General features: G+C 53.1%; 1 protein-coding gene across 1 annotated transcript in view; it reads left to right on the top strand.

Moving 5' to 3' along the window:
• The window catches only part of PTPRS (protein tyrosine phosphatase receptor type S), a 108,823-nt gene that overhangs the window by 75,062 nt on the left and 11,570 nt on the right, over positions 1 to 22,191 (top strand). Inside the window, exons 14-23 of the mRNA XM_074274560.1 lie at positions 3,783 to 3,900; positions 4,677 to 5,267; positions 5,876 to 5,973; positions 6,368 to 6,621; positions 6,881 to 6,974; positions 7,086 to 7,301; positions 8,343 to 8,500; positions 10,103 to 10,215; positions 11,949 to 11,996; positions 21,492 to 21,589. Of these exons, the coding sequence (XP_074130661.1) occupies positions 3,783 to 3,900; positions 4,677 to 5,267; positions 5,876 to 5,973; positions 6,368 to 6,621; positions 6,881 to 6,974; positions 7,086 to 7,301; positions 8,343 to 8,500; positions 10,103 to 10,215; positions 11,949 to 11,996; positions 21,492 to 21,589 (1,788 nt within the window). The remainder of the gene's footprint in view (positions 1 to 3,782; positions 3,901 to 4,676; positions 5,268 to 5,875; positions 5,974 to 6,367; positions 6,622 to 6,880; positions 6,975 to 7,085; positions 7,302 to 8,342; positions 8,501 to 10,102; positions 10,216 to 11,948; positions 11,997 to 21,491; positions 21,590 to 22,191) is intronic.

Genomic DNA, 22,191 nt, shown 5'->3' with positions numbered 1-22,191 from the left:
TCCCACACTGGCCCTTTTGTCCATTGCTTCTTGTCCTGTTCTCTGGAGCCATTAGAACAAAGCTAATCTCCCTTCCTCATGGTGGCCCTTGAGATTTCTGAGCATGTCCTGACCAGTTTCTCAAAATTAAAACATTACTATTTCCTCCAGCTCAGATGTTAACTGAGCATAGCCTTCCGGCAGAATGCAGGCTCCTTGTGGCCAGGCCTTTTGGCTCGATGTCTGCATTGCCTAGCCCTGGGCCCTACATGTCAGAGGTCATTATTGGTTCAACGGAGTTCTTGGGGGATATTGAGGGGAGAGTACAATGAGATCATTATCTCTCTAAGTCGAGATGCCTCTTTTTACACCTCCTCTGGCTGCCATATTATACTGGGGACTCATTGAGCTGGTTGTCCACTAATACTCTCCTTCCTCCCCCTTAGTCTTGAGAAGAACTGCTGTCTGGCCCTGTCCTTCTTACCTTTCATGTATAAGACTGATTTTTTTCTTGAACCCAAGTTAAAAGCTGTCAATCTTGTATTACTATTATTGGGCCCACACTTCTAGTCCATCAAGTTCTTTTGTGATCCTGATGCTGTCATCCAGTCCTTTTGCTTGCCCTCCTCGCTTTGTGGAACTACAATTCAGCCAGCATGTGATCTGTATCTTTATCCAAACATCACAAGGTCACAAACAGATACCAGAGGCAGTATGCTAGGCAACCATCTTCAAGCTGATATTGAACCACTAATGAATAATCTTTGGGGCCAGTCATTCAGACAGTTCTGAATCTACCTAATCATGTTATATTGCTCTATACAAACATGGCATTAAAGAGTCAAGTGACTTGCTAAAATCTAGGCAAACTCTGTATATGGCATTCCCTTGACCTACCAGTCTACTGACCTCACCAAAAAAAAAAAAAAAAAAAAAAAAGTTCACAGGCATGGACTAGTTTTAATGAAACTGCTGAATCTTTCTAAGAATCAGAGCTGTCCCCAGGGAAATGGGTTGCCTTAGGTGGTAGGGGATTCCCTCTGACTGGAAGTCTTCAAGCAAAGGCTAGGTAGCATCTTATCAGATGTGTTGTAGAGGAAGGAGATCCTTGTTCAGAGATGGTTGTGACTGCATGACCTCCCTTGATGTTCCCTGTGATCACTGCTTCCCTTTCTACAGAGCCACTGGCCAATCATTTAACAACACACTCTAGAGTTTGCCAGTCCCATGCTCTTCCCTTTGAAATTCAGGGCAAGATTTGCTCTCTTTTTGCCTTGTATTACCTTCGCTTTTTCTCCAGAAGTGTCTTTAAAAAATTACCTTGAATGATCACATCAGCTATTCCTTTCAATACTCAGGAGTGTAGTTCCTCTGCAACTGGTGGCTCCATTTATGTTGAATATCAAACTCGCTGGAAGCCATTTTTGTTCTATATAGACTAAAGATCATTTTCCTTGTCAGAGATAAACAGAAGCAAATTATGAAATCATTAGCTCTGCCTTCTTGTATATTTGTATATATTGTCCAACAATTCCGTGACTCCTTTGCCCCTCCGCTCTTCCATAATATAGCTTTGTCTTCCTTAGTTTTCTTTACCAGCTTCAATTCATCTAGAGATTTATCAGGCAAGAACAGGCTATGTACTTTGTTGTTCATCCTCTTGTTTGCCTTTGCTTCTATCTTCTATTACTGTATTTTTATTTTATACAGTATTTTTTATTTTTTAAATTTAACTTAATTTTTAAGTCTCTGTTCTTCCCCACCCAACTTTCTCCTCTTTCCTCATATTGAGAAAGCAAGATAAACAAAATCTTGTTACAAACATGGAGAGTCAAACCAAATAAATTCTTCTATTGGCCATGTTACCCTCCAAAACATGTCTGCTTCTGCACTTTTGGAATCTCTTACCTGTCTGTCTGAAAGCTGGCAGCATATTTTAATCAGACCATGGTGGGTTATTTATATGCATCTTTTTCAGATCTCTGTACAGACCTCTTTTTTATTATAGCTTTTATTTACAAGATATATGCATGGGTAATTTTTCAGCATTGACCCTTGCAAAACCTTCTGTTCCAACTTTTCCCCTCCTTCCCCACACCCCTCTCCTCAGGTGGCAAGTAGACCAATACATTCTATACAGACCTCTTTAGACAATCTTTCTCCTGCCTCTTTACAGGACATTTTTTAATCTGATTTCAACTTGATCAATATAGAACCATAAGTGTTCCAGAATTTCAGAAGGTGGTCAGAGGACCTTTCAACAGTTCTAGCTAGCAATAAGGCCTGGAAGAAATTGTGTTCTGGTAGATTATAGCTATTTCAAAAGGTGGTGATAGAAAACGATAGAAAACAGAGCTAGAAGGAAGACCCTCTCTTGTTCTAGCCAGCAATAAGAGCTTCATTGTCTTTTCTCTGGGAAATAAGGAAAAAGCAGAAATGTATCTTTCTACATTAAAAAAAAAAGTACTAACAAAAACAAAAAGGAAGGGGAGACCAGTTTTTGAGTCAACAAACTTTGCACTTAAGGAAAGAATACTGCATTTGTGTGTTTAAATTTTGACATCCTGAAAATTGTATTTTTTTAAACCTACTTAAAAGATTACTTCTAGATAAGAAAATTATCCCCTAAAGAAAGCAATGTATTAAAAATAGATCCTGCCCTCTCTTCCTCTTCATTGTTTCCCTTTTTCTTGTTCCTGAAAGCTTTCAATCTATTCAGACCAACTTGCCTTATAGAATTTCACTCCTTGGAGTCCACCTGCCGATTCACTCTCCCAAAGCCTGACGTCCTTGTGCCTGAGGATTCAGTCTTCCTTATCTTCCCAAGCTCCATCCTAAGGCAGGGCCCCCTAATGCCGATCATTTCCACCTGTACGCCAGTGCCACTTCTCAGTATGAATAGAAAACGTATGACAGCGACTTCCCTCGCTAGGGATTCCCCCTTCTGAAGAATGAAATGATCCTTAACGCAAGCAAAGCAATCACGAGCTGCCGTGGTTCGAGCAGAGAATCCCAACCAACGTCTGAATGAAAGGCCTACTTTCCTGCTCTGCAGTGCCTTCTGGACGGGCCTGTTATCTGTTTGCCAGGCTTCTCATCTCTGGTCTATCTACCCAAGCGTTGTGTAGCATACGCCGGAGTCACGCATGTTTCTGCCATTGTTGGCTTTGCCTAAGTGATCCTGCCATCATCCCCTGCTCTGCCTCCTGCATTTCCTCCCAGATGAGGTCTTCTCTTGCCTGGGCCATGGGTTCCTTTTTCTTTCCCTGTCTTATCATTCTTAAATAAGGGAGTCGCTTTTCCCTAGCCTCGATCCAGGTACGGGAGCCTTTTGTACTTGGGAATGGCTTGGGAGGGAGAAGACATGTAGGAGGTTTGATCGTGGGAATTAAGAGGCCACAGGGAGACAGATTGGTTCAGAGAGTTTAGGAGCAGTCACACAAAGCCTGGGTATCAGCAGGGATTATTCCTGCCCTCAGAATACAAGCACCTGGTACCCACTGACTGGTTTATTTAGAGAGCATAGACATGGGCAAGAAGGGGAAATCTGAAGGGCATGTCTGTAAAGCAGATATGGGTGTGTGTGTTAGGGTTGCAGAGGAACAGCCATTAGAGAAGGATGTTCACAAATGTCTGCATGTGCTACCCAGGAAGGGTCCCCTCCTCTCCCAGCCTGGTCCCCTCCCCCACCGCGTGCCCCCATCTGGGTTAGGACCGGACAGATGTCCAGGGGTGTTCAGGGTGCTCCTCCCCAGCCACTGGCCACTGACACCTCCCTCTCTCCTTGGTTCTTCCCTTGACAGGAGATGGTCATCGACAAGCTGCAGCCTGAGACCTCGTACTCTGTCACAGTGGCAGCGTATACTATGAAAGGTGATGGTGCACGCAGCAAGCCCAAGCTGGTGGTGACCAAGGGAACAGGTGAGGGGCCCGCCTGGGGGAGCCACAGCCCCGAGAGCCCTCCAGGAGGCGGCAGGGCGACGGGGAAGGAGGCTTGGGAGGCAGAGGAGGGGGCCGGGGATGGCTGAATAAGGAAGTGTTAGAGCCGAGAACTTGGGAGCAGGGGACACTGGGCTGAAGAACTCAGGGAGGAGGAGGAGGGCTCTGAAGAACTTGGAGCACATGAGGAGTCAGAGGAGGATCAAGATGCTGAGGCAGGGGAGGGAGGATCTCAGCTGAGCCGCAGCAGGGGGGAACGTATGGGGAGGGGAGCCTGAGCAAGCAGAGCTGGAGGGGGGTGCAGGAGAGCTTGAAATGCCGCATCCTCCAGTTAGTGGGGAGCCAGGGAAGATGCTTGAGCAGGTGAGGGGATGAAGATTTCTGATCTGTAATTTGGCTGGAAGTGGTACTTAATCAGGAATCCTGTACAAGAGGGATTAGATGGGGAGAGACAAGAGGAAGAACAACTGGGAAGAGACAGATCTGTTGCAATAATGGGGACATTCTGCAGCTAGGGAAAGGAGAAAGGGCCAGGGGGGTTCCCCGGGCCAGTCCTGCTCGTCATCTCAGAGAGAGAGAGCTTGGGCCATTGGGTGGAGCCGCTAGGAGAACGTTAAACTATGGACTGTCAGGACCTTAAGATATCATCAAGGGGACTGACATGACGAAGGTCCTTTGAAAGGCCCAAGTGCCAGAGAAGGGGCAGCCGCGCAGTTATCTCACCGCTCCCTTTCTCCCTTCTTTGTCCTGTCTTTCAGTCCTGGGCAAGCCCAGCCTCTCCATACACCAGGGCCTGGACAACAGTCTGCAGGTGCGCTGGGAGCCGGCTCCAGGGTCCGAGGGCCAGGTCCTGGGCTACCGGCTGCAGTTTGGCCGGAAGGACGTGTCCCCCTTAGCCACCCTGGAGTTCCAGGCCTCAGAGGACAGATACACAGCCACCAGCATCCACAAGGGGGCCACGTACGTGTTCAGACTGGCTGCCAAGAGCCGGGCGGGCTTCGGGGAGGAGGCGGTCCAGGAGCTCAGCATCCCCGAGGACGTGCCACAGGGCTACCCGCACATCCTGGAGGCTGGCAACGTGTCGGCAGCCTCGGTGCAGTTCCGCTGGCTGCCCCCCGTGCCGGCCGAGAGGAACGGGGCCATCGTCAAGTACACTGTGGCCTTCCGAGAGGCCGGCTCGGCGGGGCCCCCTGTGGAGACGGAGCTTCCCGCGTCCCCGGAGAACTCATTCACCCTGCAAGGCCTCAAGCCCAACACAGCCTATGACGTTAAAATCCGGGCCCACACAAGCCAGGGCCCCGGGCCCTACAGCCCCACTGTCCGCTATCGGACGTTCCTCCCGGACCAAGGTAGGACTTAGCACTTCTCCTGCTCTCCTCTCTGGCCGGGGCTGGTGTTGGAAGCAGCGAGCTGCCCAGCCACCCCCAGGCCTCGACAGCAGCTGAAGACCTTCTTCTTCCTCCTCTCCTTCCCCCCTCCCCCCCCAGCCCACCTGGCTCAGGTAAGTCCACTGGTTTTTGGTGTTTTCCTTCCTTCTCCATGCGGAGCCGAGTTCAGACACGCCCGGCCGGCACCCAGGCGGGGCGAGGCTTCTACAGGTGGGAAGCGCCTTTCTCTACGCGCTCTGTGCTGTGGGGGGCAGCGCCTCGCCACCCCGCGCCCTCTGTCTGCTCCTCCCTCTGCTCCTCCTCTTCTCCCCACCAACGCCGTACAGCCCAGGGTCTCTGGGACTAGGTAGAGAGGGCCCACGCCGAGTAGGCAGGAAGCAGGATGGCTAGAAGCGTGAGCCAACCACAGGACAAGCAGGCGACAGGGGACGACTGGGCTTCCTTCTCTCCCCAAGGCCACGGGCCCTGCCACCCCCAGCCCCTCTTCCCCGGCCTTCACTGGGCTCTTTTTTCTCTCCCTATCTCTCCCTGTCCTCCTGTGTGCCCTGGCTCCTTCAATGATGCTGCAGTCTCCCCCAAGAACTTCAAGGTGAAGATGGTGATGAAGACCTCGGTCTTGCTGAGCTGGGAGTTCCCCGAGAATTATAACTCCCACACCCCCTACAAGGTGAGTCCCCAGCCTGCCCTTCCCCAGGTGCACATGTGTGGTAGTGGTCACATGTGGGGAACAGTCACATGTGTGGGAACAATCATGTGTGGGGCAGTCACGTGGGGAGATGGGCATGTGCTCACTGCTGGGCGGGGCCCCCTGGGAGGCTGACCCCTCTTCATCAGGAGGGAAGGTTGGCTCACTGGTGTTCAAGGCCGCGCCTCCAAAAGGAGGGCCTGGAGAGCAGACCCCAGCCCCCCTCCCCACAGCAGAGACCCCCGGGGTCTTTGGGCCTTGGGGGTGGTGAAGGGAAGCTGGCAGCTCTCAGGACGGGGCTCATGGGGGAGGCCATGGTCAGGCTGGGAGGTAGGGGGGTGCCTGTTCCTGACCCCGCCTCCCTCCCCACACCCAGATCCAGTACAACGGGCTCAACATCGATGTGGACGGCCGCACCACCAAGAAGCTCATCACCAACCTCAAGCCGAGCACTTTTTACAACTTTGTGCTGACCAACCGCGGGAACAGCATGGGCGGCCTGCAACAGACCGTCACCGCCTGGACAGCCTTCAACATGCTGAGCTCCAAACCCGCCATCGCTCACAAGCCGGAGGCTGACGGGCGGGTGCTGGTGCAGCTCCCCGACGGCCAGAGCCCCGTGCCCGTCCAGTACGTCGTCCTCCCCCCTCCCACTGTCCCCCTCCGGGAGGGCCCCCCTCCAAATAGCGACGTCCTCATCAGGAAGGCCTTGGGTGAAGCTCTGGGGGTTTCCCAGGCCCCCGGCTGCAGGATACTCCTGAAGGCTTCCCTGCATCTCATCCCACGTACCAGAAGTCAGGCGTGCTCAGACCGAGGTGGGGACACCCAGATGCTCCCAGGCTCTCTAGACTGTGGGGCCCTCACTGCCTCTCTCTCCCCCCCCCCCCAGGAGCTACTTCATTGTGGTGGTGCCCTTACGGAAGACTCGGGGCGGCCAGTTCTTAAACCCCCCAGCAAGCCCCGAGGACATGGACCTTGAAGAGGTGAGGGAGAATCCCGGGGCTGAGGGTCCCACAGGCAGGACTGGTGGGGAGGGGGTCTGGGAGGAAGCAGCAACAGCCTGGGAGTCAGCATCCATTCATGCTCTTCCCCAGCTGATCCAGGACATCTCACGGTTGCACCGGAGGAGCCTACGCCATTCCCGCCAGCTGGACTCCCCTAAGCCCTACATCGCTGCCCGCTTCTACTCCCTGCCCTCCCGCTTCGAACTGGGGGACCAGAGACATTACAGTGGCTTTGACAACAAAGGCCTCGAAGCCGGCCAGAGATACGTCTTCTTTGTCCTGGCAGTGCTACAGAAGACAGAGCCCGTGAGCCTCCATCCTCCCCAGCCTCCCCTGAGCTCGCCCTCTCCCCCTTCTCCCCATCCCCGCTCCTTGGTTCCCTTTCTGGGTCAGACACTTCCTGGCCATGTGACTTGACCTCTGCCTCTGTTTACTTGGCTGTAAAATGGACATAGTAATAGTGCCCATGATTGTGGCAAGGATCAAGTGAGATAATTGTAAAGCACCTAGTACAGTGCCTGTCCCCTGGTGAAAGCTGTGTCAGTGTCAGCTACCATTATTATGACTCTGCTTCTCCCTTTCCCAGACAGCTCCTGAGGCCAGCTCTGTAGCTTAGGAAAGGCATCAGTCACGTTCAGCAGGCCTTGGGGGAAGAGCCCCCCAAGCCCTTGCTGAGTGACCCTGCAGAGTTTTCTGTCTTACCCATGGAGAGAATGCTTCAGGACTGTTCTCTCCTGCAGGAAAGCTCTGGGAATTGCCCCGAGAAATGCCCTACGCCCACGGCTCCCTTTTGGGGGGGGCCTTCCCCCATATTTCTTGTACTACTCCAGAGATAGAGGGGGGAAAGACCACCACCTTCTGTTTGTACCAACCTTTCCCAGGGGCCTGGCCATTGGACTAGCTCAAGAGAGCCTAGAAAAGCAGCTAAGGTGTAGTCAAAAGAGCATTGAGCTGGAAGTCTGGAGGCCAGGTTCAACCCCCAGCTTAACTGGGAAGCCAGATTAACTTCCTGAAGCCTCAGGGTCCCCATCTGTAAAATGAGTGTATCTCTACCTTCCTGGTCTTATTGTTGAAAAAAAGAAAATCTCTATAACCCTAAAAGCGCTCTCAAAATGAGAGCTACCATTATCTTCATCACCCCCTTCTGAGGTCAGGAACTATACCTGTTTCACAGATGGGCAGACTGAGCCTCACAGGGAGGGGATCTCTTGAAGGGGTCCTGGTCCTATCATTTTAGTGACCCCAGGACTCCAGGGCCAAGAAGCCCTGGCAAGGTGGGAGGCAGAGGTGAAGAAGAGGGGAAAGGGGTGGGCAGAAAGGCCGACCTCTGCTGCTCTACCTCTGCAGACCTTCGCGGCCAGCCCTTTCTCCGACCCCATCCAGCTGGACAATCCTGACCCGCAGCCTATCATCGATGGGGAGGAGGGCCTCATCTGGGTCATCGGGCCCGTTCTGGCCGTAGTCTTCATCATCTGCATCGTCATCGCGATCCTGCTCTATAAGAAGTAAGTGCCCTCACCCAGCTGCTCCCCAGGAGGGTCACGGAGCCAGGCCCAGGAAGCCTGACCTCGGGCTCACTGTGTGACCAGGGGTGGATTATTCATCCTCTCCCAGGAAAACTGGGCCACGGGTTTCTCGTTGAGTGGGTCCCCCTAGACAATCTAGAACTACTGCCAGTTGCAGAAGATAGACTTCGGCAGGGAAGAGAGGGAAGAAGTAGGCCGAGGCCCTGCCCCTCACGGGAAGGCTCCTGCTCTGAGTCCGAAGTCGTGCCCCGGGAGAGGACAGGGAGGGCGGCACCCTCCGTCACGGCCAGTGGGCCCAGGGACACGTCCCTGTGGGCTGGAGGTCCGGGAAGCAGGACCAGAGCTGGGCCCCGAAGGGCAGCGGGAGGTCGTCTCTTAAGCATCCGAAGCCCTGTCCTGTGGAAGCAGGACAAGAATTTCCCTCCTTGGCCCCCAGGGTCAGGCCAGGGACAGTAGAATGTGGGTGGAAGTTAGCAGGAGGGAGGGAGTTAGCTCCCTGTGAGGAAGAAGTCCCTGACGCTGGCCGGGGCACAGGGGAAGCCAGGACTCCTGTCAGGCAGGAGCTGCCCACCCATTCACTGGGGACCCGAGTGAAGATGCAGGGCTTCGGCCAAGGGGAGCTCCAAGTCCTGCTGGCTCCGGGAGAAAAAGGTGGCCCAGGCCTCAGGCAGGGCGGTTTGGGAAGTAAGGCCAGGAACCAAGGAGAGATCTGTGGAGGCGAGGGCCCAGAGGAGAGGGTCACTGAGGGAGGGACCTCCGCAAGCTGCAATCCTGGAGGACGGGGACTGAGCCGGGCCAGGACGGAGGAGAACTGGGGGGGAGGGTGTAAGCTGTCAGGAGAGCACAGGATTCCTATCAGGAGGCCCTTTGGGACCAGGCAAACCCATGACCTTCCTGCCGGGCCTCAGGGTCCTGGGACATCCAGCCTGCCCCACCCTCTCCTAACTATGTCTCTTTTCCCCTCCTCCTCGCTGCTTCTTGGAAAAGCAAACCTGATAGGTAAGAACCGGACCCCACTTCCACCCCAGGCCTCCTTTCTGCATCCCTCAGGGGGAGCACTCTTGGGGAACAGCTGGGAGGGGGGCTGCCCTGGGTGAGCCGCCATTCTTGGTGTCTTGGGCTTCGTGGGGCAATAAGAGCTGGCGGCCTGACCCTCCTCCCAGCCCCGGTCAGCCCCCTACAGAATATGCCCAAAGGCAGGAAAAGAAGCCCGAGCTTGGGCCAGGGGGGCTGGCTTCTGGTCCCCGTGTGATGGGAGCCCAGCAGCAGACACCCCCCCCCAGTCCTGGCTTCCATGATTCCTACTCCCCTCCCCCTCAGTTTCCTCATCGATACATTAATGATACCAACGGCTCAGGTTGAGAGAGGGCCGGGATGGCATCGCCAGGCCTTAGTGTCCAGATGCCCCGCCCCCACGCCGCCTTAGGACGGTGAGGGGAGGAATGGTGGGGTCTCCTGTGCAGGCAGCCTCACTGAATGCTGGCCTGGGCCTGTGAGCCAGGCGCACGTGCCTGAGGGGTCACGTGATTGCCGCGCGGACAGACCTGTGACTCACGAGGTCTCATTTCCCTGTCCCCGAAGCAAACGCAAGGACTCGGAGCCGCGCACCAAGTGCCTGCTGAACAACGCCGACCTGGCCCCTCACCATCCCAAGGACCCGGTGGAGATGAGACGCATCAATTTCCAGACACCAGGTAGCCCAGGGCCCCTCGAGCCCCTCCCCTTCTGCCCGCAGGCCCTGCCTGGGGCCCAAATAGTGCGTTGGGGTACGGTAAGAGGCCCCCAACTTACCTTCCAGTCACCCCGGTAGTTAATTGGATTCCTTGCTGAGGGCCCGCCTTTTACGGTGCCGATGACCTCCACTTACAACAGGTTTTGACCTGCTGAGCTGATTTTGGGGTCTTTTTTTTTTTTTTTTTTTTTTTTTTTTTTTAAATCCACACACATCACTGGTTGCTCTGGGCCTCATTAATGGCTCTGGCCACAACTAAAGGTCCTTGACAAGTGGTGAATTATAATTTCTCAGCCTGTTCCCGCCTTAGGTTTGCTATTGAGGGCGGATTTCATTGGGAGTTTTAAGGTGCAGCCCCTAATGAAGTGTAGCCAATAGGAAGGCTCAGATTGTGAAGGGGCGTTTCCCAAGGACATGACTCGCAGTCACCTGGGCGGGGCCCCCATTTTACGCAGGCGCACTCCTGGGTGCCCGTGGGGCACGTGCCTCCCCCCCCCCCCCCCGAATGCTAATCTAGGGGAACGGGGAACTTTTGTGGTGCTCAGTTCAGGGGTCTGTGCCGTGCAGGGTGGGGCAGTCTCGTTTGCGGCTGTCCTTGTTTAGTGAAGTCCCATACGCTGTCTGTCACGTCCCGGTCTCCCGCCACTCGGCCCGTCAGGTGTGGTCCCTTGCGGGCTTGAGGGGGGCAGAAACTTCAGTTTCCCCTCCCCGAGACTCTGGCGCAGGGCCCACCCCCTCCCTAAAAAAAAAAGAAAGAAAAGTAACAGAACCCGGAGCGAGACGGGCCCCCCACCCCACTGGACAGCCCTGGCAGTTCAGCGAAAGGATAATCAGATCACCTGGGGGGTGTCTTACTCCCCAAAACACTGACCCAACCAGCGGGGCGGGACTTAACTGACCCCCGGTGCGGTGTCAAGGTCATGGCCAAGGTCATGCAGGTAAGGACACTTAGCAAAGGGCCCAGCCCGGGGCTTCAATGGACTTATCAGTGTTTGAACTGAGAGCGTCCCAAATCCTGACTTAGCCAGCAGTGCCCAGCTCGGGCCCTCGACTACAAGCTTTCACGTGGGCGGGAAGCGGCCTGGAAACTGCTTCCGGGATTTCACCCGGATGCAGTTGCCCCGACCTTGCGCTGCACTGAGAGAAAGAAGCGTTTTGCACTAGGCCAGCGAGAGACGGCCGAGCGCGCACTTGGGGGGGGGGGCAGCGGGGGAGGGGAGAGCAGCCCTGGGACAGCCTGGGGCTGCAGCAGCCGAGGGAGCGGAGGAGGCGCAGCGGAGGCCGGGTCCTCCAGCATGCCGGAACCTGGGAAGGCCGAGGTCGCGGGGCCCAGGCGGGAGCCCGCCCGAGCAGCGAGCGTCGGGGGCCGGCCGGGGCGAAAGCCGAGGCCTGGGACCCGGAGGCCCGGCTCGTTCCCGCCCGGGAGCCACTCGGACCTTCTGGTTGGTCTTTAGCCATTGCACGGACCCTCCCATGGGGCTCTCGGGCGGGGAAGGGGGGACTGCCCCCGCACAAAGGCCGAGCTCGCCTCACCCCTTCGATTTCTGTTGCTTTTTTTCTTTTGTTTGATTAGCATGACATTAAAATGGGGGAGAGAGGGACAGAGACAGAGACACACAGGGAGAGGCGGCGACCGAGGGAGGGCGCAGCGGAGCTGCCTGCACTTTGTTCATTTATTGTTTACTGTTTCTGCAGATTCTGGCCTCAGCAGCCCCCTCAGTGACCCCGAGTTTCACTTTGAAAGTTAGTTCCTGTGTCTTTCTGTTCCCGTGGGGTCATTTTTTTCTGTTGGTTTTCTTTGGTTACTCCTCCCACTTCTGTTGGCTTCTTCCCTTTCTGTTCGTCCCGCACCCGCTCCCGTCCCGCAGGCCCGCATCTCATCCCCTCCCCCACCGCCCCGCCCGGCCGCCCCGCCCGCCCCGGCTGCGCTCCTGGTTTTACAGGGGCTGGGAGGAGAGGCCAGGCCGAGCCGCAGGCCCGGGGCCCGGGAGGCCTCGTTCTCGCCCTCTGTGTGTGTGTCTGTCTCTCTGTCCCTTTCCCCTCGCTCCCCCCCCCACCCCCCCCACCCCCCCGTCTGTCTGTCTCCCTTCCCCCTCCCCGTGCCTCCCTCCGTCCCTTTCTCTCTGTCTCTCTCTCTGGGTCTCTTCCTTTTCCCTTCCTTCTCTCTCCTTGTCTTCCTTTTTCTCTCTATGTATTTCTTTCCCTCCTCTTTTTTTCTCTGCTCCCTTTTTCTTTCTTTACTCCCTCCTTTCTCCTTTTCCCCTTTCTCTGTCCTCTCTCCCCCCATCTTGCCCCTCCCCCCCTTCTCCGGAGCCCCTGGGTCTCATGGAAGGAAGTCTCTCTGCTGACAGTGCCCCTCCCTCTCCCCGCCCACCCCCTGGCTCGGATGCCTCCGAAATCCTGACAAACTTGGCTTTGGCGCTTAGGTGACTGCTGGGTGTGTGTCTGCGTGCTGCCTCCTCCGGCCGTGGTGTGCGATAGTGAAGGGCTCGGCTCTCAGCCGGGTGTAACGGGAGGGAGGGCCCCAGGTGTGACTGTCTGTGGGCTGCGCACGAGGAGCCCACGTGGGCAAGGTCGTTTTTAAGTGAGCAGTTGGGGTAAGTGACCGGCCAGGCCACGCAGCTAGCTGAGAGCAGATCTGAGCTGGGGCCCTCCCGACCCCGGGCTGGCGCTCTCCCCAGTGCCCCCAGGAACAGCTGGCACCCCGGTGCAGGCGGCCGGTCTGAGTGGGTCTCTGGGAGCCCGAGCTGAAGCTGTTCCCGGATAGCTATCAGGCTGTTGCAAGATTATGGGAGAATGTGTAAACATACATCTGCGAGGAGAGGTGTCTGTGTTTATGTGCACATATTTTATGGTGTGGATGTGTTTGTCGTGTATGCTAGGGGCAAGGAGATGGGATAAAAATACGCATGAGGATCTACATAGGGATATAAAGTGTGTCTGTAGTTGACAATAAACACTTATTAGACGCCTACTTTGTACCAAGCTCTGTGCTAGGTACTGCAGATATAAAATAAAACAACCCCTTCCCTGAAGGTACATACATTCTAATGGAGGAATAAACATCATACAAGAGAGAAATGATGAAGCCAAAGAGAGAGCAGTTCATGAGAAAGCATCAGTGAAACCCCTGCCTTCCAGGCACTGCTCAGTGTGTGACAGATAGACCTCATTTGATCCATTGAGTGGAGAAGAAATTGGAATAGGGAAGAGGCTCAAAGTGGGGAGGTCAGTCAGGAGGCCTGGCAGTACTGGGGGGGGAGTCTCTGGGACTAGAGATTGGGGGTTGGGCCGGAGAGAAGGAGTGGAAGACATAGGACAAGATTTGGTCACTGACCAGATGTGCAGGGGAGGCCACAGGTAACAGGTCATGGGAGGAAAGAATGGCACTGCCTCCAGCAGAAGTGAGGCAGAGTGCCGGACGAGACCCAGCTGAGGAGTATCTGAGGAGGAAAAGAGACTCTTGGAGCCAGCAGCCAGAGCGCACGGAGGCCTTGGAGCGGCCCATGCGGGCCTGTAGATGAGGAAGGGTGAGCCTTGCAGGTAGATCCATGAACACAAGACATGACAGCATAAAGGGGGAAGGCGAAGGCCTGAGATGGAGAGATTATTTGGAGCCCGATGGAGGATGGATTTCGATTCCAGGCTAAAAGTTTGCCTTTGACTGGCAGCAATGGAGACTCGTGTTGGATTTGAGGTATCAGGAGCCATCCAGGTGTGTCCCACAGGTGAGGGTTGTGGGAATTCCCAAGAGAGATTGTAGAATGTATATTTGGGAATCATCCGTGCTTTGAGAATTACAGAACAAAAAAAGGTGTAGAAGGAAAAGAATAGAGAACTCAGAAGACCACTGATCTTATTCAGGAGCAGGGCTCCGTGGAGAGCTTGCGTGTGCGTGTGCACAAACACATATACACATGTGTATGTGTGGGGTATAGATTGTGGTGTGTGCCCTTATGAGTGTGACTATATGTGGGTGTGTATGTATATGCACACAAATACAGCTATAATATATATATAATGGGAATATATAGTCATGATACATATAGTATGTATATATATAAAAACATGTATACATAAAATATGGGAGTTTATATTTGTAATGTATACATATCTATATTTCTGTAATACACATGTCTACAAATATGTGTGCTTATGATATGCATGCATGTGTAAATTTCTATATGTACACATGGAGGAGTATGTTTGTGGTGCGTGCCCGTGTGTGCTTTTCTATGTGTATGTGACGTCCATGTGTGGTTCTGTATGCCCATCTATGAGTGTGTGTGCTGTGTGCATTTCTGTATACATTTACACACATATATTATGGGTGTATGTGCTTGTGACACATAAATGCACAATTATATATACATATATGTGTGGAAGTATATATCTGTGAATGAGTACATGTGTACGTGAGACTAGGAGCGTAAGAGTAACATATGGGATATCTTTACATGTGGGAAATGAATGTGAATGAAAAACCATTTGTTAGTATTATTAATAATAATAGCTAGCATTTATATAATACCTACTATGTGCCAGGCACTGTGCTAAGAGCTTTATAACCGATATCTCTTTCTTTTAATTTTTTTGTATTCGATGGGGAGCAGTTAGTGTTAAGTGGCTTGCTTCAGGTCACACAGCTAGTAAGTGAGAGTCTGAGGCCAGATTTGAGCTCAGGTTCCCTGCTCTATCCACTAGGTCACCTAGCTGCCCCTCTGTTATCTCTTTTGATACAACAGCCTTGGTAGGTGCTAGGATTGTTCCCATTTTACAGTTGAGGAAACGGAGGGCAAGTGATTTGTCCAACTTCACACAGCTAGTATCTGAGGCTGTGTTTATTTAGCAGTGTGTTAAGCACTTATCGTGCTTTGTGCCAGATGCCAAGGATACGAATGGAAACCGGAGGCAGTTCCCTCAAAAAGAATCTGACGGTGAGAGATCATATGTGAGGAAGAGATGGCCAGGGAGGGACGCTTGAGTTAAGGAAATCACCAAAAGAATGTCAAAGGTAGTGATTACCGTGGCCTGGCCAGCAACAGTGGGGCTGTTGGTTCGAGGAGGATTCCGGACTGGGGCGGAAAGAAGCTGGGGGAGCAGATGGCAGGGGGACGTCCCAGATGGGATAGGTTTCTGATCTGGGATATGATGTAAGGGTGTGTGTGACAGAGAGAAAGGGAGAAAGAGACAGAGAGAGCGAGCACCTATATGTGACTGTGTGTGGAGGAAATCACCTACCCATCCACCCACTTTCTTAATGCTATAAAATCTTTGAGAATGATCTGTCCCCACATTTAGCATATCCTAATGTAAATATAAGGGAACAAATAGGATTTCAGACATCCTCCATAACAACCACATTTCTATAGTCACACAATTGACGAAAGTGAGATGCAGAGAAGCAAAATCCAATTGTGTCTATTGGTTGTTGGTTTAAGAAAAAAAAAAAAAAGATTCAAGAAAGCAGAAATCATCTTTAAAGAGTCTCCTCCAACAAGGTGCTCACAGTCCGATGGGAAAAGTGGAAGAGGCCCTAGAGGCAGATGGGACTTGATGTTGGGAGAAACTTCCTAGCATCTAAAGAAAAGTTGGATGAGTGTCATCACCGTGGTTCTCCCTTACTGGAGACCTTCAAATAAATGCAGATTTAGCCTTTTTGAGGGTGAAGGGGGTCGTTATAAAGGCGCCTGGTCTTTGGGTCCAATTTGGACCAGAGGCCCTCTGGGCTCCCTTCTGTGACTGTCTGGTCCTGTCCATGAGTGGGCTGGGATCCTGGACCTGGTGCAGATGGAAGAGGGGGGAGATAGAGTGGGATCCCAAGAGGAAGGTTGTAGAGGACTTCCAGCCTTCCCACACTGCCCAGGACGTGCATAAGAGGCAACCCAAGAGAGATATCAAGAAACTGGACCAGGAAAGAGCTGGTCATTGCCTGAGAACAAGGAATGAGCCGCGGCTCAGGCACACAAGGTAGCTCCAGAGTATTAGGAAACCTAGAGAAAGACCTGAGACTTTGGTAGAACATCTGTGGAGGAGGATTCAGGGCGGGGAACGTGGACAAGAATCCTGTAGGATGAGCAGGCCTAGTGGGCCCTGGCGTGTGCTGGAAGAAGTGCCCACATTGGTAAAGACCCTTCAGCGAAGGAGGGGGGTTGTCCCAGGACCGAGGTCTGGACAGGAAAATGTCCTCCACCAAGCCGAGGTGCCTCCTCTAGAATGAGTGGTCTTGGTTGTTTGGGGCTCCGAGCAGCTTGGTGATTGACCCACAGTCACACAACAAGGGTGTTCCAGGCACAAAGTCCCCTGATTCGAAGGCTAGCCCACTGGGCCAGCTCCTTTGTATTCTTTCCCTCTCTCTTTGTCTCCATCTCTGTCTCTGTCACACATACACATATACACACACTCATGCATACACATACACATTCCTTCCCTGTCCCTCTTTCTTTTTCACTCTTTATCTCTCTCTCTCTCTCTCTCTCTCTCTCTCTCTCTCTCTCTCTCTCTCTCTCTTTCTCTCTCTTTCTCTCTCTCTCTCTCTCTCTCTCTCTCTCTCTCTCTCTCTCTCTCTTTCTCTCTCTCTCTCTCTCTCTCTCTCTCTCTCTCTCTCTCTCTCTCTCTCTCTCTCTCCCCCCTTTTTTTCTTCCCTCCTTCCCCCTCTTTTTCTTCCTCCTATCCCTCTGAACTCTCTGGCATCAGTGACCCTCTCTAAAATCATCCTGTGATAAAAGCCATTCACACACATCTGCAGCCACACACTTACATTTATCTGGACCCTTAAACTTCACCAAAACACTGCTCTCCTACATGAGCTATTGCTCACTTTAGCTCCTTGAGGGCAGGAACTGTCTGGATCTTGCCTTTGCACTCCAGCCTCAGTGGATACATGGCACTAGGAGGCCTCTAAAGAATGATTGTTGGATTGGATTGCTTTAAGATAATTGGGATTGAATGATTTTTTCCAAGTCATGGAGCAAGCCATTAAGTTGCCCCCCCTTCCCCTTGCTGATCCTGAGCTCCTCCCTTTCTACTCTCCAGAGACTGAGGTTCCCACCCACCACCTATACAATTCTGTGTGAGAAGACCTGGGCTCAGCCTGGCCCTCTCTGAATCCCTCTGGAAGTCAGGCCCTGAAGGCCCCTTCCCTTCTAAGTCCCAGTGTTCCTCACTGATTCTTCCACAAGCCTCCTAGTTGTGATGTGCTGGTAGGCCTCTGGGCACCCTTCTTCTAGAAAGGCTTCTGCCAAGGCAGATGATGCTGTGAGAAAGGGCTGACCACAGCCACTGCCTCCCAATCTGTGACACTTTCTCTGTCTTGGGAGTCCATGTGTCCCCAGCCCAGCACAAGGCCCTTCCTGGCCTCTGCTCTTCCAGGGCTACACCAGGACAACAACCTCACTGAGAGGTCTGGGTTGTAGGCCCCCAATATGCATGTCCTGCAAAGTCCTGAGTCCAGCGGATGCTTAGCCCCCTTTTGGACTTTGAGGACTTTAGAAACAGGATTTTCACTGTGACCCAGCCTCTCAAAAATGAAGGTGTCCTTGAAGTGGCAGCCAAGACCCTTGCAGCCCCAAACTTCCTAGTCTGTAAGGGTGCTGTGGATAGTCAGGAAGATCTGAGTTCCTTTCTTGTCTCAGAGGCTAGCCAAGCCTCTGATTGTCTCAGTTTTCTCCCGTGGAGTATGGGGTTACTAACAGCACCTACTGTCAGGATTGTTGTGAGAATCAAATCAAGTGCTTAGCACAGTGCCTGGCACATAATAGGCGCTTAATAGTAACAATAGCAATAACAATAATAATTATATGCTCATTCCCTTCCCCTTCCCTTTCCCTACCTCTTACCACTCCCCTAACCCAGCGAGAGCTTCCTGGGAAAGAATGGGCAAAATGGGAGGCAGGGGGTCAGACAATATCCCCTGTGGGAAAATCGGACATTACAAACCAGAGCAGTGTGGAAGAGGGATTCCCTTTACTGGAGGATGTTGTACAACATTACCCAGAGAAGCCCAGGAGATAGGGAGCTGGGGGCTCGTCCCAGCTCTCTCCCTGCCTCTAGGATGTTGGCCAAGCCACTTCAAGTCTCTAGGTCTCTTCATGAGAGAGTGGCCTAGGTGGTCCGTGGGGCCCCTTCCAGGTCTGTATCTCTGACCCTGTGGTCTCGAAGTTCATTTAATACAAACGTGGTGCCGCCTCCCCTTCCACAACAACGATGTCTGCCTCCATTGCCCTGTCTGGGCTCCCAAAGCCTGAGCCAGCATGAGCCGGAGCTTGGGCAGTTTCTCCCAGAGAAACAGAAAACGTCTTCCTTCTAGTCAAGACCCAAGTTCAAATTCTAGTTCTTCACTTGATGTGTGACCTTGATCAAAGATCTTAACACCTCTTTGGGTCTTGTGTTCCTCCTCTGTAAAATGAAGGAGTTAGACCGGAGGCCCCTGAGGCCCTCCCGACTCCCACTCTGTACTCTGTTCCATGCATGAGCCAGCATGGACCAGACTACCCAGCTAAGCTTGCAGAGGCTTTTTCCTACCCAGGGATTCATTTTCTTCTACCCACCACATTTTGTGAAATCACTGGTTAAAGGGACAGGCTCAGCATTGGTGTAGCAGGCATTCACTCTGGGAGAAAGCTGAGCCCCTGGGGGGCCCAAGTATGATGAAGCTCTCCCACTTCTTTCCTGGGTGACCTTGGACAGAGAAGTCACAACCCCTGGACTCTGAGGGTCCCCATCTGTAAAATGGCCTGGCCTGGCTTGAACTTGGGCAAGAATCAGAGTCTCTACTTTACAGGTCAGGTAGTGAGGTGCAAAGAGGGCACTGGCTCACCCGTGCTCACACAGCTAGCTGAGCTAGAATCCCAGGCTAGGCTCTTCTCCTTGACTCCAGGCCTTGTGCTTGCTTGTGCCAGTGCAGTACAGTGCCTCCCTTTACTGACTCCTGTTCCTGAAGCCACCAGTCCTCTCCCTCTCCACAATCAGGCTGATATGGGAACCTCTGCTGGCCACCTCTTAAGTGAGGGAGTAGGGTAACTGCCTTCCCTGGTCAGGAGTGAGGGCACTAACCATGTCTTACACACACATGCTTTGCCTTCCTAGAACCACCTCTGTCTCTCCCCCGAACAGAGTGCCTTCTCCCCAAAGAGGGATCTGTCTTTCCCCCTAACGATGGCTCTTCAGGAAAATAGAGATCAATGGTCAAAAGAGAAGGAAGTATCGTCCTAAAATAGGAATTGATCTTCCCCCAAGTGGATCGATGTTTCCAACAAATTAGATTAAGCTTCCAAAAACAGGAATTGAGCCACAGAGGGGAGGAGGGGAATGAATCTTTTAAAGCAGAGGTTGACAGCCTACCTCAATCCTTAATGCCTTGGAGTCCCTCACGGGGCCCCAGGAGCTTGAAGACAAGTCCTTCTTTATCTTGTCTTCCAAGATCCCTGGGTGCAGCCAAACCTCCATCTGTCCCTCGTAGAGAATATGCTCACCACCTAGCATCTTGTTTTCCTCCTATCTGTGTCGCTTCCCTTCTCTCTCAACCTCAGTTTCTTCATCTGGACTAGATTATCCATCCCTAAGAGGCCTTTCCAGCTATAAGTTATACGATGCTGTGACCTCAGTAAGGGTTGGAGGTGGAGAGGGGCAGCCTGTGTACTTGTAGCCACTTGAGTAATGGGAGGAGTGGGGGGTGGTAGGTGATGAGTAGCACTATGCCCTTACATTAATATATGTTAACCTTTCCAAAGCATCTTTCCATCTCTTCAGCTTATTCTCACTAGAGAGTGGTATTATTTCCATTTTACAGGTGAGGAAACTGAGGCCCAAAGATCCAAGGTCACACAACAAAGCAGGGACAGAGCTAGATCCATCCAAGGCTCTCCTGTCTCCTTCTCTAGGGAGTCTTTGTTCCCCTTTGGGAGACCCCAGGTTGATGAGAAGGGCTTTGGTTATATGTCCATGCCCACCCCACCTCACTGTCTGCCTCATTGTCCCCTAAGGGCAAGAGTGAAGGGGAGAAGGAAGGGTGTGCACTGTAAAACTAGGGAGCAGCGCTTGCTTTGCCCCACTCTGTTCAGCTGATCACGCTCCCACCACCTCTTGCTTCACCATGACACATTCTTGGGCTCGAAATTTTCAGCAGTCATCCTCATCCCCTGCCCCACCCCTGGTAGGCCCTGAAAGTGGTGGGAGTGAGCCATGGTCCAGAGAACAGACAGGGCATCCTGCAAGACCCTAGGGGAGGAGGCTACAAGCACAGTAATGCATCCCCAAGATGCTCAGAACAGGTTCTGGGCCCACCAGCAGAGAAAGGGGAGGAATTATACTGAGTCATCCACACACTCCCAAGGGAAGCTCCAGAATTATCGAAGCAGCCAGCCAGGGTCAGGGCTATAAGGCTCAGATTAGAATCAGGCAGCAGCACTGAGTGAACTAACTAGAGGAGGAATTGGTCCTACAACATGGCTAAACCCAAGGGACCTTTCCCAAACGTCTGTGAGGTGGAAGCTCGAGTTTTAGCCTTCCCAAGTTCAAGCTGACAAGGAACTCTTAAAGGTACATATTCTCCAGTCCTTGCAAGCCTGGCCAGAGTTTTGTAAGAACCAAACATATCCCATGAAAGCTGTTCACTGCTGGCTCCAGCTGTGGTTACCTAGGCCCTGAGGGAGGGGACAAAACTAGAATGGATCTTCTGACACTCCCCATCTACCTGGTGGATGGACTTTTCGAGGGGCCTGCCAGCCCAAGTCCCTGGGCCAGGCAGGGAGGACCCTGAGGATGATAGAACCAGCGTCCCCAGAGACCTCCCACCTCACCCAGCTGCATGTCCATCTCCATCTGTGTACTCCCAGACCTCCCTCCCCTCTGCAGCCGTTGTGTATGTGGGGGCCAGCTCCTTCACACCCCCCCCAGTTCACTTGGTCTAGAAGCTCTTAGGAACCAAGCACCGTCAACTCTCTCTTCCCTCCATGCCTCCTCCTGATCACCCCTACTCTGGGGCCCTGGTGGGCAGAGGAGATCACCTTTCTTCCCCCAACCTTCCCCTCCCAGGACATGAATTTCGAGCCCTGCCTGCCTTTTCTCTTCTAACCGCCGCCTTACATTGCAGAACTTACATTGTAGAGCCTCCCCTCACCCCTCATTGTCCCCACTTCATACATCCCTTGGGCCGGGCTGGGGGCTGCCCCGGCCCCCCCACAGGCCGTGACCACGCTCCTTCCCCGCCGCCACCTGGCGGGTCTGCTCTCCCCCCAGGTATGCTTAGCCACCCTCCAATCCCTATCACCGAGATGGCTGAGCACACCGAGCACCTCAAAGCCAACGACAACCTGAAGTTATCTCAGGAGTATGAGGTAAGTGCCCCCCCACCCCCACCCTCAGGGGGTCCTCACTGAGCCAGCCTAGCTTGGTGGGGAGAGCATGGGATTTGGAGAAGGTGCTGGGTCTCTGCTCTCCTGCTCGCACAAGGCTGAGCGTGTAACTTAAACTGACTGTAAAAGGAGGCCATTGGAGATGGTCTTAGAATAAAGCAGGCCAGAGCAGTGCCAGAGCCCAGCTGAGTGCAGAGAGCACAGGGGGCAGTTGGGGGAACCTCTCCAGAGGGAGTCACCTCAGCTGGGCTCTGTGTTGTGCCTGGAGTAAAGGGCACAGCAGAGGCAGGGGCCTGAGTCCTGGCAGTGTAGGACAATGGGAAGTGCCCTTACTTGGGGCTGAAACCCAAATCTCTCATTGACTGGCCACATGGCCTCTGCTAATCCCTAAGGGATCCTTGTTTGTTAAATGAAGGGCTTGGGACAGCTAAGTCTAGCCAAGCTATTTCAGTCCTCTCATCTGATTCTCATATGGCACAGGTGGGTAGAACAAGGACCACCCTTTGACTCCTTTCTCCTGACACCCCCCAAGGCTGACCACCAGTAGTGGCCCTGACAGCCTTTGTGTTTGACACTCTTCTCAT

This window comes from Sminthopsis crassicaudata, chromosome 1 (assembly GCF_048593235.1).
Source record: "Sminthopsis crassicaudata isolate SCR6 chromosome 1, ASM4859323v1, whole genome shotgun sequence".
NCBI lineage: Eukaryota > Metazoa > Chordata > Mammalia > Dasyuromorphia > Dasyuridae > Sminthopsis > Sminthopsis crassicaudata.
The sequence above is the reverse complement of the archived record's forward strand: the minus strand, read 5'-3'. Positions and strand labels throughout refer to the sequence as shown.